At 37.0% G+C, this 23,600-nt stretch overlaps 1 protein-coding gene across 1 annotated transcript in view; it reads right to left on the bottom strand.

Annotated features, from left to right (window-relative positions):
• Positions 1 to 23,600, bottom strand: part of LOC126187360 (uncharacterized) — a 165,453-nt gene that overhangs the window by 12,357 nt on the left and 129,496 nt on the right. The window contains exons 2-3 of the mRNA XM_049928396.1: positions 15,797 to 15,935; positions 2,856 to 2,993 (exon numbers count right to left, since the gene is read on the bottom strand). Of these exons, the coding sequence (XP_049784353.1) occupies positions 2,856 to 2,993; positions 15,797 to 15,923 (265 nt within the window). The 5' untranslated portion in view covers positions 15,924 to 15,935. The remainder of the gene's footprint in view (positions 1 to 2,855; positions 2,994 to 15,796; positions 15,936 to 23,600) is intronic.

Here is a 23,600-nt window from a genome sequence, read left to right as displayed (position 1 = left end):
CTAGTGGATAAAATAACAAGCTTTGTGAGGTTGTTCTCAGAAAATGCTGTTGTCTATAGGAAGCTAGAAAAACCTGCAGCAGATCAATGACTGGTTTAAGGTTCACAGTTCACTGAACATGAATAAATGTATTGTATTGCATGTAAGCAAATGAAGAGCTACATTACTGTTTGATTACAGCACTGGCAGATGCCAGGCTGAGATTCATTGGAAAAATCTCAAGTATGTGTAATTCGTCACAAAAGAAGTATGTTTCAAAACACTCATTCAGGCAGTTCCTGAGTATTGTTCATCAGTCTGGGACCTTTAAAGGGTTGGATTAACAGAAAAGATGGAGAAGATCCAACAAAGAGTGGTGTGTTTCACTTGGAATCATTAGGTAAGTACAAGAAATTTAGGGATATGCTCACCAAACTCCAGTGGCAGATGCCACAAAAGAGGTATTGTTCATAATGGAGAGGTTTGCTCTGAGAGAATGTGTTAGCTGGGAAACATATCACTTCCTGCCACTTATGTCCCATGAAATGACTATGATGAGAAAATCAAATTTGTTAGAGCTCATACAGAGAATTACCAGAAGTTGTTCTTCCCATGCAGCACTCATGAACAGAACAGGGAAGAGAGGAATTGACAGCGGTACTGGACTTATCCTCTGCCCCATACCATAAAGTGGCTAGCAGGGTACAGATGTAGGTGTAGGTGTAAGGATGGGCAAACTATAGTCCACAGACCAGAGACAGCCCCAGTAAGATATATTCCAGCCTGTGGCAATTTTATTTATTTATTACCTCTATGATCATGATCATAGCCACACTTTTCGTAATTTGAACATATGGTTCAAAATTTAATGTTATTTGCTGTTGAAACTTTTCATTACTAAAAAAGTTGCAAATTGACCTCTTCTGATATTTTTGTCTTTAATTAAATCTGTAATCAGGAAAGTTTGTTAGTCACTAACTTAGAATGTAATGTTATTAGAGTGTGACATATGCTGCTGCATGTCAATCACTTCTGGTGTTTTAAGAACTGATCCTCTAACAACCATTGTCTATAATCAAGGAAAGCGTGAACTGCAATGCATGATTTCAGCATATTTGCTTTCTTAATGATATATGGTTCCAGGGACACAGACCTTGCCTTTGGCACAGGAATCAGAGAGTATAAAGATGTTGGCTTCGGTCCATGACGTAATGCTGTTGTGGCATGTGACATAATATGCATGCAGACATCTAGAACAGAACATTGACAACACTTATTTTATTTATGTATTCTTTTTTGGAATGGAGGTAGTAGTGCCAGACTAATCTGTAATATAGCCTTAGGTCTTGGTTAGATTGGAAGGTGACAGTTTGTTTGAGATTTGGCAAAACCAATGAATGTGAGTATGAAATCTTTATTGTGGTGACATACAGCTCTTCAGTGTAGACCAAAGTCTATACTAGTTTGAAAGATGACAGTCAGTGAAGCCATTGAATGTGATGTCATGAGAATAACTATAATACTCCTGTGATGGTGCATATTTTATCCTCGCTGGATTTCAAAGAGTAGTTTATGCCTCCCATTTTAATTATTTATAAATTAGTTTCAAAGCAAATCATTAAACAAAACTAGAAAAGGCACAATAACTCATCAGCAGACAATATTTAGCCATTCTATATAATTCCTCAATGGTACCTCCTTATGACAATACAGACAGATGTTATAGTGTGGGTGCATTCACAATAAGACATACAGAAAGCAATGAGGTTGCTAAGCTGCTGGCTTTCATTGATGATATCCCTAGTACAAATACAAATACTCTCTTAAAGATACTGTAGACCAAAGGATGATGGGCAAAATGTCTTGTCTTGTATGATGGTCAAGCAGTCTGTTGCCAATGTGGTCAAATGACTCTGCCATGTGCAGCACTCTTACCTTTCTCCTTAAATCAGTGAAAAAGAGCAAAACAGCTGAAAATTTACTGATGTTGACACAGAGACAAATGTAAATAAAATGAAATTGCTCTCAGATTACTTTTGTGCATCTTCATTTTGACATATGGTGTATGTTCTCTTAGTGACAGTATTTATAACAGCTCTCACATCAGTTTATCTATTTTATTTAGGAAATATGTAAATGGAATCAATATTCACCAACTCTCAAGCAACATGGTATATAATTTAGTTATCTAATCATAATGATTTCTTACTATGACTCAGCTTTTATTTCAAATGCTTATACATCAACCTTATATTACACAGGAGCAATGATGTTCTTGTTCCAGGCATGCAGTGCTTGGTGGTCACTTAAGAGGGAGCCAAGGACATATAAAATTCATGTAATAACTGCTAGAACATTGACACTATTTTCTGTTACTGTTGATCAATTTATTTGGCAAATAAGAAACCTAGAGGATGAACTTCAATGTTGTGAATGCAGTTATGAAATTGCTTGGTTTAAAGTCATAAGCTTGGCCATAACAGTTAAAAAATGCAGCATTCAAGAGAAGCCCGTGCTAGGTATCATTTAATGGAAAGGAAGATTTAGCAGCAGGACTCATTCAGACCACATAACAAGCTTAAATCCAGCACAGCACTATTTTAACAGAAAATTTCATGCACACTTATACAGCTTTGGGCATGTCTAATTTCATTACTTTTTGGGCTCTCTAGGTACACTGTAAAACATAAATTAGTCTGTATTAAAATAGCTTTTGCATTATGATATACTCAGTAAAAATAATGAAGCAATGCAATGTATAAAAATTACATTTTGTAATGGTATTTGTTGCTTTTCCCGAAGACAGAGCACAAAACAACAGAGATGGATAAACTGTAGTAACAGGGGGACAAACTGTGCTCCTTAACACAACCCACCTTTTTTGCACTTTTTCTGAATTGTCTTTGTCTGCTCACATGCTGCTTGGTCACCTTTCTTCAGTGTTAGAGTACGAGTTCTCATGTTAGTTTTTGGGTCACATTCTGACCATGCTCCCTTCAGGTAGCGACAGGGATCTGAAAGAATTAGGAGATGTCATTAGTTCTAATTCAGGCAATAAAATTTAAATAAAGATTATTACATTCTCAAATTTATGACAAATTAACAGCTTCTACATTTATTGCAAGAAGCAAACATATCATTTATTTTGCTCAGTCACCTTTATTACAATATTAAATCATGTTGTCATGAAATGTGATTTGTATGCTTTGGCAGAACACTGATTTACATGATGAAAATACAGGGTGTCCTGGGGGGAATGGACAGTATTCAGGGATATGACCGGAAGTATAATCTGAAGCAAAAAAGTCTAGTAAACATTGGCACTAAAATGTATAAATTATTAGTTATGAGCACTTGTTCAGTAAAAGGACATATTTTACAGCAGCAAAAATCATCAAGTGCTCACTGCTCTTGAGGTACACACTTTAGAGCCCATATTAACTGAAAATTTTTTCCTTGTTTTGATTCATGCTATCCTCTAAAAATATGGAGAGCTAAGAGCATGAGATTTGTTGCTCACAGCTCTTAAGGTATGCATTGTTGAGCCCATGTTTACTAGACTTTTTTACTTTGAATAATTGTTCCTGTATATCCCTGATTATTGACCACTGCTCCTGGGACACCCTGCATGCATGATGTTTCTATCAGTTTTCTGGGGATTTATGCCTCCTAAAGGAAAGTAGTGGTCAGACTATCTCTCACTTTGTGACTTTAACATGTTTCTGAATGTAATTTTCATATATTTGCATGAATAGCGAAAAGATAACTGGGAAAACTGTTTGAGTAAACTCTTCAGTTTCAAGCCACATAATTTAAAATAAAATTCTTGAGCTTTCAACAAGTGTCTCCACCAATATCTTCAGGAGTAAACATGGCTAATTTCTGGCCTAGGCACTGCATTGTGCTTACTTAGGTGGTGCAACACTGGAACCTTCCAGAAAAGAGCCAAATTGAAGCATGTGTAGGAAAATGAGTTGTGCAATTTTCAGCAGGTCCATCCCCTGTGAGACTGAAAGATGTTGCATGGGAGAAGGGGAAACACTGTATTTGAAACTTCTGCTCCTGCCTCCCTGTAAGTGTCAGCTATCTTTGTTTTCATTTGGTGTCCAAAGTCTGTCACCATGCCATAATATGTTTCTGAGCCAAGGTCTCCATCTTTTCAAATTGTTTGCCAGTGTCCTAGATTGTGTAGAGCTAGGCTGACTTCTCCAGCTCCCTTTGTTTTATGTCACAAATGTTGTATGCAAAACGCTTAGTGACAATGGGAATTATTTGGCCTATATATGATTTGTGATCAAAAAGTAATGGGAATTTTTGTTTTTCTTAAAGAATTTTTATTGATACATACATCAACATCAACTTTTTCCCCTTCAAAGTAATATCCTTCAGATATAATACATTTATCATCATCATTGTCTTCTTCCTTTCAAGGATGAGGCTGTTGCCTGTTCTGAACTCACAAACATAAACATTCCCACCTTTTTCTAGGTCTTCCAACATCTCTTCTTCCATTCAGCTTGTAGTTCAGGATCTTCTGAGGAATTCTGTGGCCTGTCATTCCCATGAGGTGTTGTTTCACAATATTTTTGAATTTTTTCATTCATGCTGAAAACATTTAATTATGTTCAAATATATTCATTTCTGATCATATCTCTTCTTATGCAGCTCTTCACCTTTCTTAGAAACCTCATCTCTGCTGTTTAATTTGTTGTTGTTGTTGTTGTGGTAACCCAGATTTTGCTTCCACAGGACAACATGGAACCACCACTGCTTTATAGAATTTCATGATCGTTTCTTTTTGTACTTTATGGTCCAATGTTCTGCTAATGGTACATGGTGCCACAGACAAGTTGGAATTTGTGTATTTTATTTTCAATATCAGGGTCCAAATCGAAACTTATAGCACAGCCTAAATAGGAGATTTGAGACACTTGTCCTAAAACTGAATTATCCAATCAATTTTTGGTCTGACTGGATATTTTCCTCAGAATACCATTAGTTTTGTTTTGTTACTAAAAATTTTAAAGTTGTACTTCTTGCAATTTGTTTAGCTGGTATACTGATCTTTTGAATAATAACAATGTCATCAGCAAACAATAGTACATTCAGGTATTCCTCATTCATTACTTTAATTCCTTTGTTTACTTCACATTTCCATTTGTGAAGAATGAAGTCAGTGTAGATATTAACAAGGGTAGGTGGTAGTCCTCATCCTTGTCTGACACTTTGGTCTATAATTATTTCTTCAAATTGATTCCTAACTGTGTTTATTACAGTGTGTGTAGCTTTGTAAAGCCGTTTTATTACCTCTATTAGATGATAGGGATATCTGCATTCAGACATAACCTTCTATAGGCTATCACAGCTCACACAGTCAAAAGCCTTCTCAAGGTCAATAAAGGCCATATGGGTTTATGTATTACATTCTCTGTGATGTTTTTAATTACAAATACATTGTCTGTGCATAAATGACCTGATCTAAATCCATTTTGTTCTTCAGAAATAATAGCTTCATAATATTCTTCTGTCATTATTGATGATCTTTGAATATAGTTTGTAGCCAGTATTTAGAAGACTTATGCCATGACAGTTTTTACAGTCATTAGGTTTCCCTTTTTTGAAAAACCTGCTGTATACCAAGGATGTGGGATCTGGCATTTCGACCAACATTCATTTATTAATTGTAATACACATGTGCCATCACATTTTCCAATCTTGAAAGCACTACTGGAACTAATTTTCCATTAGGGTTTTCAACTCTTTCAGCAATTTTGTATATGTCTCACCAATGGTGGCAAAATGACGTCTGTCCATGGTTCTGTTCAGCCTCAGGAATAGCAATAAGTTGCAGTGGCCATGTCTGGTGAATAAGGTGGCTAGGGCAAAATAACTGTTGGATTTTTTGCCAAAAAATCAGGAACAAGAATTGAAATTTGAGTGAGAACATCATAGTGATACAATTTCCATGACTGATTTTGCCACAATTTTGGTCATTTTTGTGGGACTGCTTCATGCAAGTGGTGCATAACTTTCAGGTAGTTTTCCTTATTGACCATACAACCATAATGCAGGAACTCATGAGGTACTATCCTATTGTAATTAAAAAAAAACAGTGAGAAGAACCTTCATATGTGATCAAAATTGTTGAGATTTTTTTTTCAGTCTTGGCTTTTCAGGCAGTTTCCACAGGGATGATTCACCCTTGGTTTCAATGTCATGCCCATGTACCTATGTTTCACCACTTGTCATAACCTTCTTTAGAAGTTCTGGATAATTGTCAACTTCATTCAGCAATTCCTGAGTGGTGTCTATGCAATGCTTTTTGTCCAAATTCAACTATTTCGGAACAAACTTTGCTGCTATGCATTTCATGCCCAAAACATCTGAAAAAATTGCTTGGCTTGAGCCAAAGAACATGCCAACAGCATCATCAAGCTCTCTGATGGTGACTGAGCAATTTTCCAGAACCATTTTCTTTACTTCTTCCACATGGTCATCAGTAATAGGGAGTCCACAGCAGTCATCATCTTCAATGTCTTCTCAACCCTCTGTGAAACATTTATACTACTTGTAAACTCCTGTCTTACTTATGGTAGATTTGCCAAAAGCCACAGTCAACGTTTCAAATGTGGAGCTGCACTTTCTTCCATTTTTCAATCAAAATTTAATATAAAAATTCTTTGCTCAATTTTTCCAAAAGTAAAAATTCTCCAATTCTTGAAAACACAACAACCTTTTCAGCTGCCAATTATAAGCTAAATATTCAAAACAGCTGAAATGCAAAAATATATCAGGAACATGATCACCAACAAGATAAAAAAAGCTTTGAAAATTCATATGTATAAGGCCAGCAAAATTAAAAAAAAATTCCCATGCTTTTTGATCACACCTTGTAGATATTGCCAAATTCAGAAGGGACACTGTACGTGAAGGGATATAAAGTGGAATGATCAGATAGGTTCAATCACAGTTAAAATAGCTGGCACACTTCAGATCACTGGCAGGATACTGGGAAAATGCAGTTGGTCTTTGCAGTCTGTTTACAAATCGCTTGTGTACCCCATCTCAGAATAATGCCCATATATGTGGGACCCATATGAAATAAGCCTAACATAGAGATTGAAAGTGTACAAAGAACAACAATATGAATGGTCACAAATTCGTTTGACTCATGGGAAAGAAAAAAAGCTTGAATTTGCAAATTCCACACAAAAGCCTACTTACAGAATTACAAGAACCAATATCTAGAGATATTCTTCATCCCTCCTATGTATCACTCCTGTAGGGACAGTGAAAATTATATGAGACTAATTACTTTATGCCAGAGGCATTTAAGCCATCATTCTTTTCATGTTCCTTATGCGATTAGAACAGGAAGAAACCATAATATTTGATACCATGCTAGGTATCCTCTGCTGTGCACTTCACAATAGTTTGCAGAGTTTGTATGTAGATGTAGGTGTACAGATTCTGGATCTTGGAGGCAATCTAGAATATTGGTTTTAGTCCTCATCTCTGGAGCATGTTTTCTATTTTGTTGGTCGTAGCCCCACTGCATGAAGAAATGACACTGCCTTGTTCTCTTACACTGTGATACAAGAATCTTTCATCATTTGCACCTGAAAAAGTTTGTAATATCTTCTTTTACCTGGAAATGAGCCTCAAATGCTGAAATTCTGACTGGAGATTGTCATAATAATGTGTCATCATAGGTCTCTGCACTGAGACGCTAAAGACAGTTTCTTTGTGCATAACATAATGAAACCTACTGGCATTGTGGTGGCAGCCTCAGTGGTTTCATTTGGTATATATTAAATGACAAACTGGCCATCTGCCTTCTGGTCTGCTAACACACCCAGGAGAGGCAGCTTTCCATCCATGTCTATCTCACTATCTTTGGTCATGTGTGCTGCAGAGTACTTACACTGTCCGTCTAATAAGATGACATGGGACTTTGTACATGTCTTCATAATTGCACTGCATGATAAAAGAGGCAACCAATATGAGATTGTATCTAACAGTTTTAACTGAGATCAGTCAGGCAGGGTAACGGGCTTCGGACACTGAATGAAAATGGTGAGGGATGCTTGTGGCTTATAGGGATGCAGCAGCAGCAGTTTCAAATGAGGTACTGGTCTGCTGTGTCATGAAATATCATTTGATCATGTGACAGAAGTTGCTCAACTTGCCCTCCCATGCATGCATCACTTGGTCAACATCCAGAAAGTTCTAGGTGCTGCTGCCTTTCCTATATAATCAGAACACAGTGCCTACTCCAGTAGTCAGTACATTTACTCCTGAAAACAATGTCGACAACAGCCATCAGAAGCTCAGTGATTTTATCTGAAATGATGTGACTCGAATACTGAGAAATGTGTTGCCACTGCAAAAGACTAGGATATAGCAAAATTGTTAAAATCACAAAGAGACAAATAGGGTTGTCATTACTTATATTCAGGAATCAAATCTCCTAGGACCATCAATAGGAACACAAATAAATACAATGCAGCAGTCCTAGGTGTCAGAACAATTTATTCTTTCACCACATAGCAAAGGTCTTCTCCTTCACCTTTGCCTCTCCCAAAAAAAACCTCTGTTATTCTAGAAGCTAATATTACTGTGATATGTTGTTCTATATTCCTTTCACCAGTAGCTGCAGCAGTGAGGGAAAAATGAAGAGACTCACACAGCATACATAAGTGTGAGACCTACATCAAACTAGTCTTTGGATTGGAGGCAACAAGTCTTCTGTAGACCCCATAAAGATAAACCTACAGGAATGTTGAATGAGTCAAGAGAGACTTAATCTGTATGTTGTATTAACAGTGAAATATCTTTGGATCATTTAATGCTATTTATGTGTGTGTCAGCCAAATTTACCCTTTAATTAGAAAGAAAGGTGTTATTTTTTTAAGATTCTGTGGCTTCTTCAACTATGTTTGATAATTATTCTTCATCTTCTATAGGTAGATAAATATTTACTTAATTGCTTTGGTATTTTTAAGACAAATAGTTACATTCTGTTATAATATACAACTACCTGTCATGCAGATCTGCATTGCCACTTGCTATGGAGCTAACAGCAATTTTCAATCCAGGTAATAAGATTTTGTAGTAGATGCTAATGCGGTATTTTTTTGAATTTTTCTTTGAGTTAGTAGAGAGACCCAATTTCTTACGTTATGTTAAATGGAAGTTGATTGTACACTGTTTCATCAGAGTACATAACTTGACTACCAAGCAAGCCGTTTGTGTCTTTATTATTTTTTAGTGTGTGAAAGTCTTTCGCAAGCTGTCTTAATTCATAAGCTAATGAACTGAGAATAAGGGTTAATATTCCTTCTGCAGTAACAATTTAAAAATAAAATTATGAGCTGGAAAAAAGAGAGTAAACAGTAGACAGAGTTTTAGACAGAGGACATTATGAAGTCATTTTCATGCTGCTATAAACCTTTCACATGCATGAAGATTATATCAAACAGAAATAAATTATACAGTGCTTGACAAAAAAAGTGAAGCACCCCAAAGGGAAGGAGGAAATAAAATGAAACTAAATGGGTTGAGAGGATGCATAATGTGATTTTAGTGATTACACAACCATGTCTGATTGCAATGAACTTAGCAGTATGGGCCCACATATCAGTATGATATTGCACCTCCTGTAATCTGGATGGAAGCACTCATTCACTTAGGAAAGCTGCAATAAAATTGTTATATCCTCTCATGAGCCAAGCTGGCCCAGAGTACTTATAATACTATCTCACATGAGTATGTGGCATCCACATATCCCTCACAGTGATCACTCAACAAGTGACAATATCACACCCATTACATACCCTACCATACTTGGCAACAACACTAAACACGAACAAAACTAATGCACTCTGGAGCCCATTCTACCTATCACAGAGAATTGCAACTCAAATCATTTACATACCCACTTATGATGTGTAGGTATACACTGTTACATTGGCATCCGACCATGTCTTCTGGATGCTTCCCTTCTTTGTCAGGCACTGAAGATAAATCATGTTGGTTGTTGTTGTTTAATACTCATGTGGGATTGGAATTCAATAGTAGGAAAAGGAAGAGAAGGAAAAATATTAGGTCAATATGGACTGGAGGAAAGGAATGGAAGACAAAGCCTCCAGGTATAATTTTGTACACAGCATAATTTAATCATTGCCAACACTCGGTTTAAGAATCATGAAAGAAGATTGTATATGTGGAAGAGACCTGGAGACACTTGAAGGTTTTAGGTAGATTATATAATGATAAGACAAAGATTTATGAACCAGATTTTAAATTATAAGACATTTCCAGGGGCAGAGGTGGACTGACTACAATTTATTATTTATGAACTGTAGATTAAAACTGAAGTACCTGCAAAAAGGTAGGAATTTAACGAGATGGGACCAAGGGCAGAGGTGGACTGACTACAATTTATTGTTTATGAACTGTAGATTAAAACTGAAGTACCTGCAAAAAGGTAGGCTAAACAGAAAGAACCAGAGGTTGTAGATAGGTTCAGGAGAGTATTAGGGAATGATTGACAAGAACAGGGGAAAGGTATATGGCAGAAGAAGAATGGATAACTTTGACAGATGAAATAGTGAAGACAGCAGAGGATCAAGCAAGTAAAAAGATGTTAGTAGAAATCCCTTGGTAACGCAAGGAGTAGGAATTAAGTCCTGGGAGAAGAAATAAAAACTTTGAGGTTTGCTGATGAAATTATAATTCTGTCATAGATGAGCATTTGAATGGAATGGACATTGTCTTGAAAGGATGTAGTCAAATTGAATCAAGTGATGAGGGAATTAGATTAGAAAATGAGACATTGAAAGTAGTAGATGAGTTTTGCTATTTGGGCAGCAAAATAACTGATGATGGTCGAAGTAGAGAAGTTATAAATGTAGACCGGTAGTGGCAAGAGAAGCATTTCTGAAGAAGAGAAATTTGTTAGCATCAAGTACACATTTAAGTGTTAGAAAGTATTTTCTGAAAGTATTTGTCTGGAGTGTAGCCATGTATTGAAGTGAGACATGGATGACAAACAGTTTAGACAAGAAGAGAATAAAATATTTGGAAATGTAGTGCTACAGAAGAGTGCTGAAGATTAGATGGGTAGATTACACAACCAATGAGGCAGTACTGAATAGAATTGGGGAGAAAAGAAATTTGTGGTACAACCTGACTAGAAAAAGGGATCAGTTGGTTGGACACATTCTGAGACATCAAGGGATCACCAATTTAGTACTGGAGAGAAGCATAGGGGGTCAAAATCATAGACAGAGACCAAGAGATATATATAGTAACCACCTTTAGAAGGTTACTCAGAGAGGAAGAGGCTTGCACAGGATAGAGCAGCATGGAGAGCTACATTAAACCAGTCTCTGGACTGAAGACCGCAACAACATCTGTGTTCCTTGATAACTGAGATGGACACACATTAAATACATGTTACTGTGTTAGTACTCATTCTTCCCATAGCATTCCCAGGCTGAATGAGAAGATTCTTTGTACAGTTCTAAAGGTTTGGTAATGAAAGTAATTTTATCTTTGTTAGCACACTAGCAGCTCGTGACAATATATCTAGAAAATTATTAAAATGCTGCTGCAGCCATTAAGTAAAATCCTTTGCCATATTTTAGATGCATCACTTAAGCAACAAATAGTTCCTGAAAGACTGAAGTGTGCAGTTGTCAAACTTCTGCTTAAGAAGGGAGATAAGGCAGATACTGCAAACTATTGGCCAGCCTCACTACTGACAAGTTTTTCCAAGGTTTTATAGAAGCTAATGCAGGCTAGTCTTGCTTAGCATCTCAGTGAGAATAATATTATCAGCAAAAATCAGTTTGGATTTCAGAAGGCATTATCAACAGAAGATGCAATATTTGCAGCTGCTGCCATGTTTTAGGTATCCAACAACAAAAAGATGATAATGGTTGGAATATTTTGTGTCCTATCAAAAGCATTTGACTGTGCCAGTCACCAAACACTTTCACACAAAACAACATATCTAGGTATATGTGATGCAGCAGGGCTCAGAGGTCTGTTCTGGGCCCCTTACTTTTTATTAATGATCTACCTCTTTGTACAGAATATTGTAAATTTACCATTTTTGATGGTGACTCTATGCGACTTATTGACAATTTAATACACAAACTTGAGGTATCAGCTAATAAGGATTGTACGGATATTTTAAACTTGTTTAGTTACATTATAAAGATTATATTCAGTTTCACACAACCTCTAAAGATGAAAGAAAAACTAGGTGACCAGCAAATAGCTAGGGTGGATGGTTCAAAATACCTGGGCTTACATACTGTTAGCAAACTAAATTGGTCAAACGACATCCTCAGTCTGCGTAAAGACTGAATTCTGCAACTTATGCTTTATGCATTGTTTGCTCCTATAAAAATATGGAAACCATTAGATCACCTTATTATGATTATTTTCATGTCATTATGGCATATGGAATCATATTTTGGAGAAATCTTTAATTGCCTAGAATAGCAGTATATGCACAGTAAAGGTCATAAGGATCATGAGTGGAGTCCATCCTAGAGTCAAGTGCAGAAATATTTTGAAGGAACTTGAATTCTTACATTGAGTGCACAATATATATTCTCCCTGGTTTTTTTTCATAAGGAAAAAAAACCCTTTTCAAACCTAATAGTGTGTATCATAGTCATGAAACTAGAAGGAAAGACAGTATCCATTACGAGCATGCAAACCTGACTATGGTACAGAAGGCAGTGATTTATAATGGCCTCCTTTCACAAATTAAGCATCTAGTAGATGATGTACTCTTGTTTTAAAAAACTTAAGCAGTTCCTATTGTGAGAGCATTTTCCACTACAGAAGAGTTCCTAAACACAGTGAATAGTACCCATGTACTCTTGGATACATTCCTAGGATACATTCCCTGGATACATTCCTAGGTTTCCTGTCTCTTTATTATTTTAAATGGACTTATTTTTCTATAACAGATTTTCTGTAACATTTGTTTTCTGTAATATTTATTTTTTCTGTAACATTTATTTAACTGCAAAATTTATTTTTCTTTAATAGAACCAAGCTGTAGTATTTTAATGCAAAACTGATTAGCACTATTTATATACTACCACAACAAATTTGTAAAACTGACACTGATATATTTACAAGATGGGTCACTGGAACATGAAATAAGTACACAAATAAACAAAATAACAACATTGTGGACTGAGAAATTTTGTATCGCTCAGAAATTTTGTAGTTTTTAGGTCTTCTGTGCAGGTATATATCAATTAAATATGTGAATTTACAGTATGCTAACAAAGTTTTTATAATGTAAATCCCATCTCTCTGTCCCTGTAGTATTGCTAATTCATTTATTATTGTTTCTATAGACAGTTTCAAATGGTATATAATTTATAAAATTCAGTATTTTAAACATAGCTGTGCAACAGCAACGGTTCCACATAATAAGACTAAAAAACAGCCGACCAGTTGCAATGGATAAAGAAATCTTTACCTAGGTTTCAACAGATTTAAATCTGTCTTCTTCAGAAGGCGGCAATTTTACATTAGTATGGACTGATGTATCATCGTTGTTTTTACAAATATTTTAATTTGGACAAATGGATCTATGCAGATATTTGTAAAAACGACGATGATACATCAGTCCATACTAATGTAAAATTGCCGCCTTCTGAAGAAGGCAGATTTAAATCTGTTGAAACCTAGGTAAAGATTTCTTTATCCAACTGGTCGGCTGTTGTTTAGTCTTATTATAAAATTCATATAATCTTGATGTATAGAAATTAGATTGGTGGAATACATATGAAAGTAACGAATAAGTGGTAGTCCAATTGGGATACAGTGATTTATGTTTTACCTAATCACATAAAACCACTGGCTCCATGCAAGCAGTAGAATAGGTAATAAAATAAATTGGAGATCCCAAAAGGTGTTCTGAGACTCAAGTTTTTGGAAGGCTGACAGAACCAGAGGACAGTAATGTTACTATCTTTAGTTCTATCTGTGAATAAGAACATCCCTCTGTTTGAGTAGAGCTTTAAGGGATCTGTAATGAGTCCAAGTCCTCAATTGACAGTAAAAGTTTACTGTAGGTACTGGATAAGGAATTTTTTCAATTTACAAAATAATGGACTGTATCTATAATAAAACAGATACATACAGTTGCTATTCTTTTAGATAATTTTCATTTATGCAAAGATGTTATGGAAGTGTGGAGCTGCAAAATTACATCACGAGTATGTCATCCAAAGTTACTATATAGACAGTTTCAAATGGTGTCTAATTTACAAAGTTCACCATCTCTCTGTCCCTGTACTATTGCTAATTCACTTATTATTGTTTCTATAGACAGTTTCAAATGGTATATAATTTATAAAATTCATATAATCTTGATGTATAGAAATTAGATTGGTGGAATACATATGAAAGTAACGAATAAGTGGTAGTCCAATTGGGATACAGTGATTTATGTTTTACCTAATCACATAAAACCACTGGCTCCATGCAAGCAGTAGAATAGGTAATGAAATAAATTGGAGATCCCAAAAGGTGTTCTGCAACTCAAGTTTTCGGAAGGCTGACAGAACCAGAGGACAGTAATGTTACTATCTTTAGTTCTATCTGTGAATAAGAACATCCTTCTGTTTGAAACAAATTATGTAATGCATACCATTAGTGGTGACATTTATCTAACAAGTCAGGAACAGAGCAAATGCCATGGTAGTTTGAGACATACTGACAGCATACTTTATGAAACTGACCTACTTAGTAAAAAATAGTAACTCATTTAGTAACAGTCACCAGTACACCGCTCCAACATTGTTTTTATTTGGTTGCTGACTGTATGGAGACCAATAAATGTCAAATTTATGTGCCAGTATAAAATTTCCTGATGTGTTAGCTGATGATAGTCTTCTTGGATCTGCAACCAGATCATAAAATCAGCTTGACACAATATTTCAGTGGACCATCTGGTTAGATGATTTACGATCTGGCTGCAAACACGACAAGAATTTGATGTCAAACTTCACTTAAATTTTGCTTATTGGGATAGTTAACTTGAGATTAATTCTTATGTTGTTTTTATATGGTTGCAGAAATTATGGGGGTAAAATTTTATAAAATGTATCTTTAATTTTGCTTATAATGCTATAATCATAAATCTAATAGTAGACAACCTATAATTAAAAATCTTACGGTGATATGGTTAGCCTCATGTGCCCATTTCAGATCACATCTAAGGAATACCAATTGCAATCAAGAGAGACATATGTTATCAAAATTTGCATTAATATGTAGCACATAAAATGAACATAATTTTGTGGATCAACAAATAACAAAGGAATAAAAGTTAATTTGGGACTTAGTAATAATTTTTGTAGCCTTTTTCTTTTGGTTCTTTTTTTTCTGTGGACATAAATAGTATTAATTAAAGTGGAAACAATCTTGAGAACACTGAAATAATGACTAAGTATTGTAATATGCAAGTACATAATATAATACAAAAATGACTTCTTGTAACTAGAGGAAAGGTTATGCAATTTTAAAGTATTGCTTAATCCTAAACAGTGCCAGTATAGCAACTGGACCATTATTTTTAAATAACTGGCCAATCCTACTGTAACTTTGGTGGTATATTAATTGTGCTAATGTTTTACACAATACTCTAGCACAGTAACTTCTCTATTGTTTTCAGTGTAGATATGAACAATAATGTTTATGATTTTTGTTGATTGAGTTTAGAAATACTTAAAGTTATTGCATTACCATAACTCTATACATTTGTAACACATACCCCTATTCTTTGCACCCCTCTCGCTGCGGATGAGTACCTCGTGGTCATCTTCCTCCCATATTTCTCCCTCAGCCACAGCTACACTTACCAGGAGGAGGGCAGCAACGAGGATGGACACCCACTTCATCTTAAAATTGTGCTGTTGGCATGAAAATGATTTCCTTACAGTCTCAGTTCAAAGAAACGAATGATAATAATTATATAATTGGTGTCATGTTGAGGGTACTATGACAATGTGGTACCAACCACTAAAATGCCTCAGTACCATACATAATGAAAACACACATAAAAAATTGAACTTCAGATTTATCGCTTTGGTTTATAGCCCTTAAAAATGAAAATTGTTGAGTTTTATATCTCTCAGTAAAATCATTATTTCTTGCTAAAGGTTTGTGTATGTATAATTCTGGATCCTTCACCATTTCCTATCAGTGTTCTAAGAATTCTAAGGAAGTACTTATCATATTACCAGCATTAGCAATGCCCAGAAGTGCTCCAAATTCCAAATAAAAATTCTATGATAGAACTCATCATTATTGCATCAGTATAACAATGGAAATTTCTCAGTTGGTGACCACTCATTCCATATCACTGATGATAAGCTATATAAGAAAATATAACAGGCAAGACTCATATAGTGTGTTACATCACACATTGGACTAAGATACAGCTCAATTCTGTTACATTTATATGTGTATTGTTGTATTTTTATCTTTTCAATCTACATAAGTTATTATTAATTACATTTAATGCTAGTATTTTACGTCAGTTTTTCCCAATCTTCGTCAAATGACATCTACAGATGCCACATTTGTAATGTTCAGTACATACCAGAATGAATTATTTTTTATAAAACAATGTAAACTGCCATAAGAAATTACTAGAATTGGAGACAAGTGAAATTTATAATGCAGTTTTGTTTAAAATTGGCATTTTGTGATATTAATTGTTAAAAATGCTAATGACATAATTTTTGGATTAGAAATCATCTGTACTTGATAAAACTGACAATAAAAACTATATTTATGTTCTATGCTTTGCAAAATGACAGACTTAAATAATTACATATATACCTTTCATAACTGTAGGTTAATTAAAATATTATTGTCGAATATGCCTAAAATTCTTATTATAGTTGCTGCAGCCACACCCACACAGAACTAGTAGCAGTGACATTATGAGCATAGCTGTTATTATACCAAGGTGAATTATGTACTGAGTTTTCAGGAGATAGTTAGTGAGTTCAATATTTTGAAACGGAATACAAGTTTTGTTAAAGCACAGATGATAACTGGAGAGAGGCTTTGGAAAAATTCTATCTTCATGAAAATATGCTTACGCATAAAGAAGGTGTTCTGAAACTAAATTATATTACTAACTGAAGTGTGGCCTTCCAACTGAATGAACAGTTAGATAGTGATATGAAGAAAGGCCGTTTAGCTCTTGAGACAAGTTTACTACTGTGCAATTTCTATGCCAACAAGAACTAGCAATTAGAGGGCACAAAGATGTAAATTCAATTTTTTTTTCAATTGTTGGAACTCCTAAATAATGACATACATGAGTTTAGAGATTGGTTAGGGCGTTTGGGGTATAAGTGGACGTCCCACGATATTCAAAACGAGGTCATTGATCTACTTGGAAAGTCTGTGTTGAGAAAGTTATTGGCTTCAATCAAGAAGACTGAACATTTTTCTATTATGGTTGACAAAACAAGTGATTCTTCAATTCACGAACAAGTGTCATTTTGTACTCGTACTGTCAATGATTCCTTAATCATCAACGAAGACTTTATTGTCTTAAACGGGACGCCCAACACTGAATACAATTTGAAAGTCTTCATCACTATTCTATCTTGGTAAGTTCAGATGTCTGAATAACAAACACATTTTCTTCACAGCACTGCCCAGTATCTTTCCATTGTACAGAATTGCATTGTAATGGAACCCACTTCCTTCAGGATGGTCCTTTCAGTGACATATCAGTTGCCACAAGGTGAAGGGCAGCGTGTCTGTTAAACTCTTAATTTAATCATCAATTTTTGGTGCTAAGGACGAACAAAATAAAAACACAATGCAGAGCTTCAAATAATAGTATATTTGAAGAATTAAAAGATATTGTTTACACTTCGTCCATGTGTTATTTAGTAATGCAGACACAATCAGTGACGCCACTGAGAATGAGGAAAAAAGCTAATACGACTGCATGGATGAATGCACATTATTTACGTTATGTACTACATACACTATATGATCAGAAGTATCCGGACACCTGGCTGAAAGTGACTTACAAGTTCGTGGTGCCCTTCATCAGAGGTTTGAGTCCTCCCTCGGGCATGGGTGTGTGTGTGTCGTCTTTAGCGTGAGTTAGTTTTAGTTAGATTAAGCAGTGTTAAGCTTAGGGACCGATGACCTCAGTAGTTTGATCCCGTAAGACCTTACCAAAAATTTCCAAATTTCCCTCCATCGGTAATGCTGGAATTTCCACTCTTTGCAGGCATACATTCAGTCAGGTGTTGGAAGGTTTCTTGGGGAATAGCAGCCCATTCTTCACGGAGTGCTGCACTGAGGAGAGGTATCGATGTTGGTCGGTGAGGCCTGGCACGAAGTCGGCGTTCCAAAACATCCCAAAGGTGTCCTATAGGATTCAGGTCAGGTCTCTGCGCAGGCCAGTCCATTACAGGGATATTACTGTCGTGTAACCACCCCGCCACAGGCCCTGCGTTATGAACAGGTGCTCGATCTTGTTGAAAGATGCGATCACCATCCCCGAATTGCTCTTCAACAGTGGGAAGCAAGAAGTTGCTTAAAACATGAATGTAGGCCTGTGCTGTGACAGTGCCACGCAAAACAACAAGGTGTGCAAGCCCCCTCCATGAAAAACACGATCCCACCATAACACCACCACCTCCGAATTTTACTGTTGGCACTACACATGTTGGCAGATGACGTTCACCGGGCATTCGCCATACCCACACCCTGCCATCAGATCGCCACGTTGCGTACCGTGATTAGTAACTCCACACAACGTTTTTCCACTGTTCAATCGTCCAATGTTTACCTTCCTTACACCAAGCGAGTCGTCGTTTGGCTTTTACCAGCGTAATGTGTGGCTTATGAGCAGCCGCTCGACCATGAAATCCGTTTTCCCACCTCCCGCCTAACTGTCATTGTGCTTGCAGTGGCTCCTGATGCAGTTTGGAATTCCTGTGTGATTCCTATTATACATTACGACCCTCTTCAACTGTCGGCGGTATTTGTCAGTCAACAGACGAGGTCGGCCTGTACGCTTTTGTGTCCTGCTCTCTGACGATGTCTAATGACTACTGAGATTGCTGATATGGAGTACCTGGCAGTAGGTGGTAGCACAATGCACCTAATACGAAAAACCTATGTTTTTTGGGATGTTCGGATATTTTTGATCACATAGTGTATAAACTACACAACCCAATATACAATGCATGACGGAGGGTACTTTGTACCAACTGCAATGTAACATTACCCTCTGACGATACGTCTTTCAGTTTAGTTTCGCGGTTTAGACATTCGCGCTTTTGGTTGTTCCTTACAGATTTCTTTTACACAGTCAGAGAATTCACTTGAGGCATTAATTCCGCTGTCAGCGTTAACCTTCGGATGTCACCGGAACACGAAGACAAGGGAAACGTGAGAGGAAATTTATTCGTTTTGAACAGAGGTCACCTATGGGCGTTTGACTGACTCCATGAAGTGTCCTCCAAAACGGCTATATCAGTTATTATTTTTATTATTGTTATAAGAGGACCTTCGGCAATATATTTATGTGATGTTAGTATTCAATATAAGCATCAATTTCATCTGACTCACTGCAGCACCAGCGAAAGTAACATTACCGCCTTAATACTGATAAAAAATACAGTATAGAAAAAATGAGGGGAGGTTACGTACGTATTTGGCGACGTCATATGAACCATCCCACAGCTCTGAAAAAATTAATAAGTATAGTAATTTATAGGATAAGTTCTGTGGATTGTGCGATTAAATTTTTATGTTCTCCTAGCAACTTTTGCTACATATTCAACTTATGTGTGAGAAGTTGTGGACTGGAAAGGATTGGGAACGTCAAAGCCAGAAGTGGAACGAGTTGCGAAAAATAACGAAGTACGTAGACAGCACCGCAACCGGCGCTGGACAGTAGACAACGGTTTGTCGTAAAATGTTTCAAGCCTTATTTCAAAGTTTTTGTTGCTTCAAAACTAATGCATAAACTTTTACTTTTATTTCCAATGCTTGATTGGACGTGCATTCATAGTTAATATTACAGACTTGCTTAGCAGCACTTAACACTTTCTTTCTCCCCACTGCAGCAAAATTGCGCGCGCAACTTGAGTTGTGTGATTTATCATACTATGTGTTTGTTCACGTGTAAGGAATGTCAGATTAAGACTTTGGGATTTTTTGAATGGTATCACAAAAATGGCAGAGCAAATTACCGAAATTCCTGTATCAACAGAGCCATGGCATAACGTTAGCCAAGTTAACCATGCTTACACGAGCTCTGACGGGTATAATTGAATCGCAGAAAAAACTGTCCACGACAGTGTGAACACTGTCGGTACCGATCGGCAAAATATCTGCCAACCAAGACGCAAAACTGGAAGCAAAGTCAGACACAGTTGACAAAATGTCCACCAGATATTTTAACCGAACACGAGGAGACACTTTCAGTTTATCCCAAAACCAGGTAAAAATATTGAAAAAAAATTTAAAAAAGAACCAATTGAAACCATTAGCAACTATCTCGAAGAATGGTTACGAAAAACAATACATTTGTTGAATTGTGTGATAGCAAATTCGACAATTATAAGAGTAAACAACAAAGCCAAAAGTTGTTGTAATGTTACGAAACACAAGCAAAGGAACGTGAAAGACAGTCCCGATAACGTATATGAGGATTACAATGAAGAGTCGCACACGGGATTCGACGAATTTGTGACCGAAAAGTTAAATGAAAACTGTCTCGAATGAACAGGGAGATTCGCGAAAATTTAGAGTATAGGTGAAAGCAATAAGGACGTGACACGAAAAACTTACAAGCGCGCTCAAGTCTCGCATAGTCTAGAGAATATACGAAAGGCAGTGAGGTAATATAAAACCCAAACACCATAAGAGACGCGTCTTTAGTGCGAAACTTGGAATCAGAACTAAAGCAGTTGGGTACTGAGATCAGCTTCGGATGTACGATATTGCGAACAGGGGCAAAAACTTAATAGTGCCCCCCCCCCCTCCCCGCCCCCTTCGGGCGTTTGAGAAAGAACGTCAAATATTAAAAAAAAAGATTTTTCAAAAATATGTTCATTTCGTAGTGCACAGCTTTCAGAGGAGTTTGATGTATAAAACATATACGTTTGAGAAAATGTAAGACATGTTATTTGTTCTTAAGTGTGCAAAAGTCCAGTGCCATGCATCTTCACACAGCAATATTCTATCGCACGTCATTGCATTTCACGCTGTGGAATTCAAACGTGTAGGTTTTGTAATGGAAGTCAATTGAAATGTCTTGTGTCTCTCCTGCGCCCCAGCCGGCCGGTCTGACATCCCACCCCTTTTTTTTTAAACAAAAAAAAAACTCACAATCAATAGTGGATGGGGTTATTTGTAACCAGGAGAATAAGAACTCTTCAGAAAACTTGCATTCTTTATTGCCTCTTTCTCTTTTGTGTGACGTAACATTAAATATAGGAAACATAAAACCGGTAAAGATAAGAGACAAGCAAGACAGTACATATTTCTTCAATCCTTAGCTCTTAGCATTTTTTTTCTCTCTAATCTTGTTATAGCTTTGCACGGAGTGCTTTCCTTTCTGCGAAAGAATCTATTACTTCATCAAAGTTCGTCAGACGTTTTGCTACGTGAAAAATCAAAATGTTGTCTGATATTGAAAAAGCTATTAATACGAATAGTATCCAAGACTAGCGCGGTTTCTCAATTTGATTACGTCTATTTTGTCACTGTCTGCTAGACAGAACGAAATTGGCTTTTCTAATATTGGAGCAATTGTAACACACGCCAAAGAAGCGAGACTGCTTTGGCACAAATGGTCATTTTTATCCACGTCATCTACATAAATAACGCGACAGAACATAAATCACGAAGTACCAATAGCAAATGCCTATTAGGCCTATTACAAGCACAAAGTTTCATATTAGGAAATAGTTTCACATTCATTGACACCCTCCAGTTTCTCAAGCTTGAGATCGAAAAGCAGTAATACAAAATTTTTATATAACTTTGGGACCGTCATATCGTTCCATATAATTCGTGTGATGTACCCGTTTCTTCTCCTTCTTCGTTCTAACAAACAATCTTGTCATCACTAATTCTGTAACTGTTCCTGCCATTCTCAAAACTTATTCTCCAGTTAACTTCACTAACGCTGCCAGAATCATCAGTGTAGTTATCCCGCGTTTATTCTCCGGTTAGGCGTTATTACGTGTTCGTACAATGCGTTTTCTGCGCTGTCCGAGAATAGAACTAAGGCGACTGCTAACCGGGAACTGTACAACTGGCCCTTCCTTAGTGGTGTAGCGATCTGACAAAACTCTTCTGTCAAACTTTCATTTTCTTGGAGACAGCGAGAAGATTAATACGTAATCATCCTCACACGCTACTGCTGTTCGTCGTTTATTTCCGCTCTAATAGTCTGAATTTCGTTGATAATTATAACAACGCTGATCATTCGCACACTCAGTCAACCACATAAATATACAGCGATTGGTTTTCACCCGCTCGAGTTTATTCGTCTTAGCTCGTATAGCCCTTCTGCCTGCGGGAAAGTTTTTTTTTATTTCTAGGTGCGACAGAATGGGTTCAAATGGCTCTGAGCACTATGGGACTCAACTGCTGTGGTCATAAGTCCCCTAGAACTTAGAACTACTTAAACCTAACTAACCTAAGGACAGCACACAACACCCAGCCATCACGAGGCAGAGAAAATCCCTGACCCCGCCGGGAATCGAACCCGGGCGTGGGAAGCGAGAACGCTACCGCACGACCTAGGTGCGACAGAGATTCCCCTGGCAGAGACATTACATACTCTATGCACTTATTCAAAACTCAACTTACGATTCGTTCAGAAATCAACTTAGAATGTGTTGAAAAATGGTTAAAAACCAACAGGGATGAATTTCAAAAAATGTTGAAATGTGTGTAAATCCTGCTTAAGTCATCGGTCCCTAGACTTACACACTACTTAAACTAACCTATGCTAAGAACAACACACACACACACACACACACACACACACACACATGCCCGAGGGCAGACTCGAACCTCCAGCGGGAGGCAAGAATATGAATCTGGCGCCCACTGAAATTGCCGCCCGTGGCAGATACCCGGGTTTGCCCCCCCCCCCCCCCCCCACCCCCCCTCACCACCGCCGCCCCTTTCCACTCTAAGATCCGGGCCTGACTGCGATGCGTGGCACGGCCAACACGGTAAATACACTCCTGGAAATTGAAATAAGAACACCGTGAATTCATTGTCCCAGGAAGGGGAAACTTTATTGACACATTCCTGGGGTCAGATACATCACATGATCACACTGACAGAACCACAGGCACATAGACACAGGCAACAGAGCATGCACAATGTCGGCACTAGTACAGTGTATATCCACCTTTCGTAGCAAAGCAGGCTGCTATTCTCCCATGGAGACGATCGTAGAGATGCTGGATGTAGTCCTGTGGAACGGCTTGCCATGCCATTTCCACCTGGCGCCTCAGTTGGACCAGCGTTCGTGCTGGACGTGCAGACCGCGTGAGTCG

The sequence above is a fragment of the Schistocerca cancellata genome, chromosome 5 (genome assembly GCF_023864275.1).
Source record: "Schistocerca cancellata isolate TAMUIC-IGC-003103 chromosome 5, iqSchCanc2.1, whole genome shotgun sequence".
Taxonomy (NCBI): domain Eukaryota; kingdom Metazoa; phylum Arthropoda; class Insecta; order Orthoptera; family Acrididae; genus Schistocerca; species Schistocerca cancellata.
Note: the sequence above shows the minus strand (reverse complement) of the source record. Positions and strands in the feature narration are given on the sequence as shown.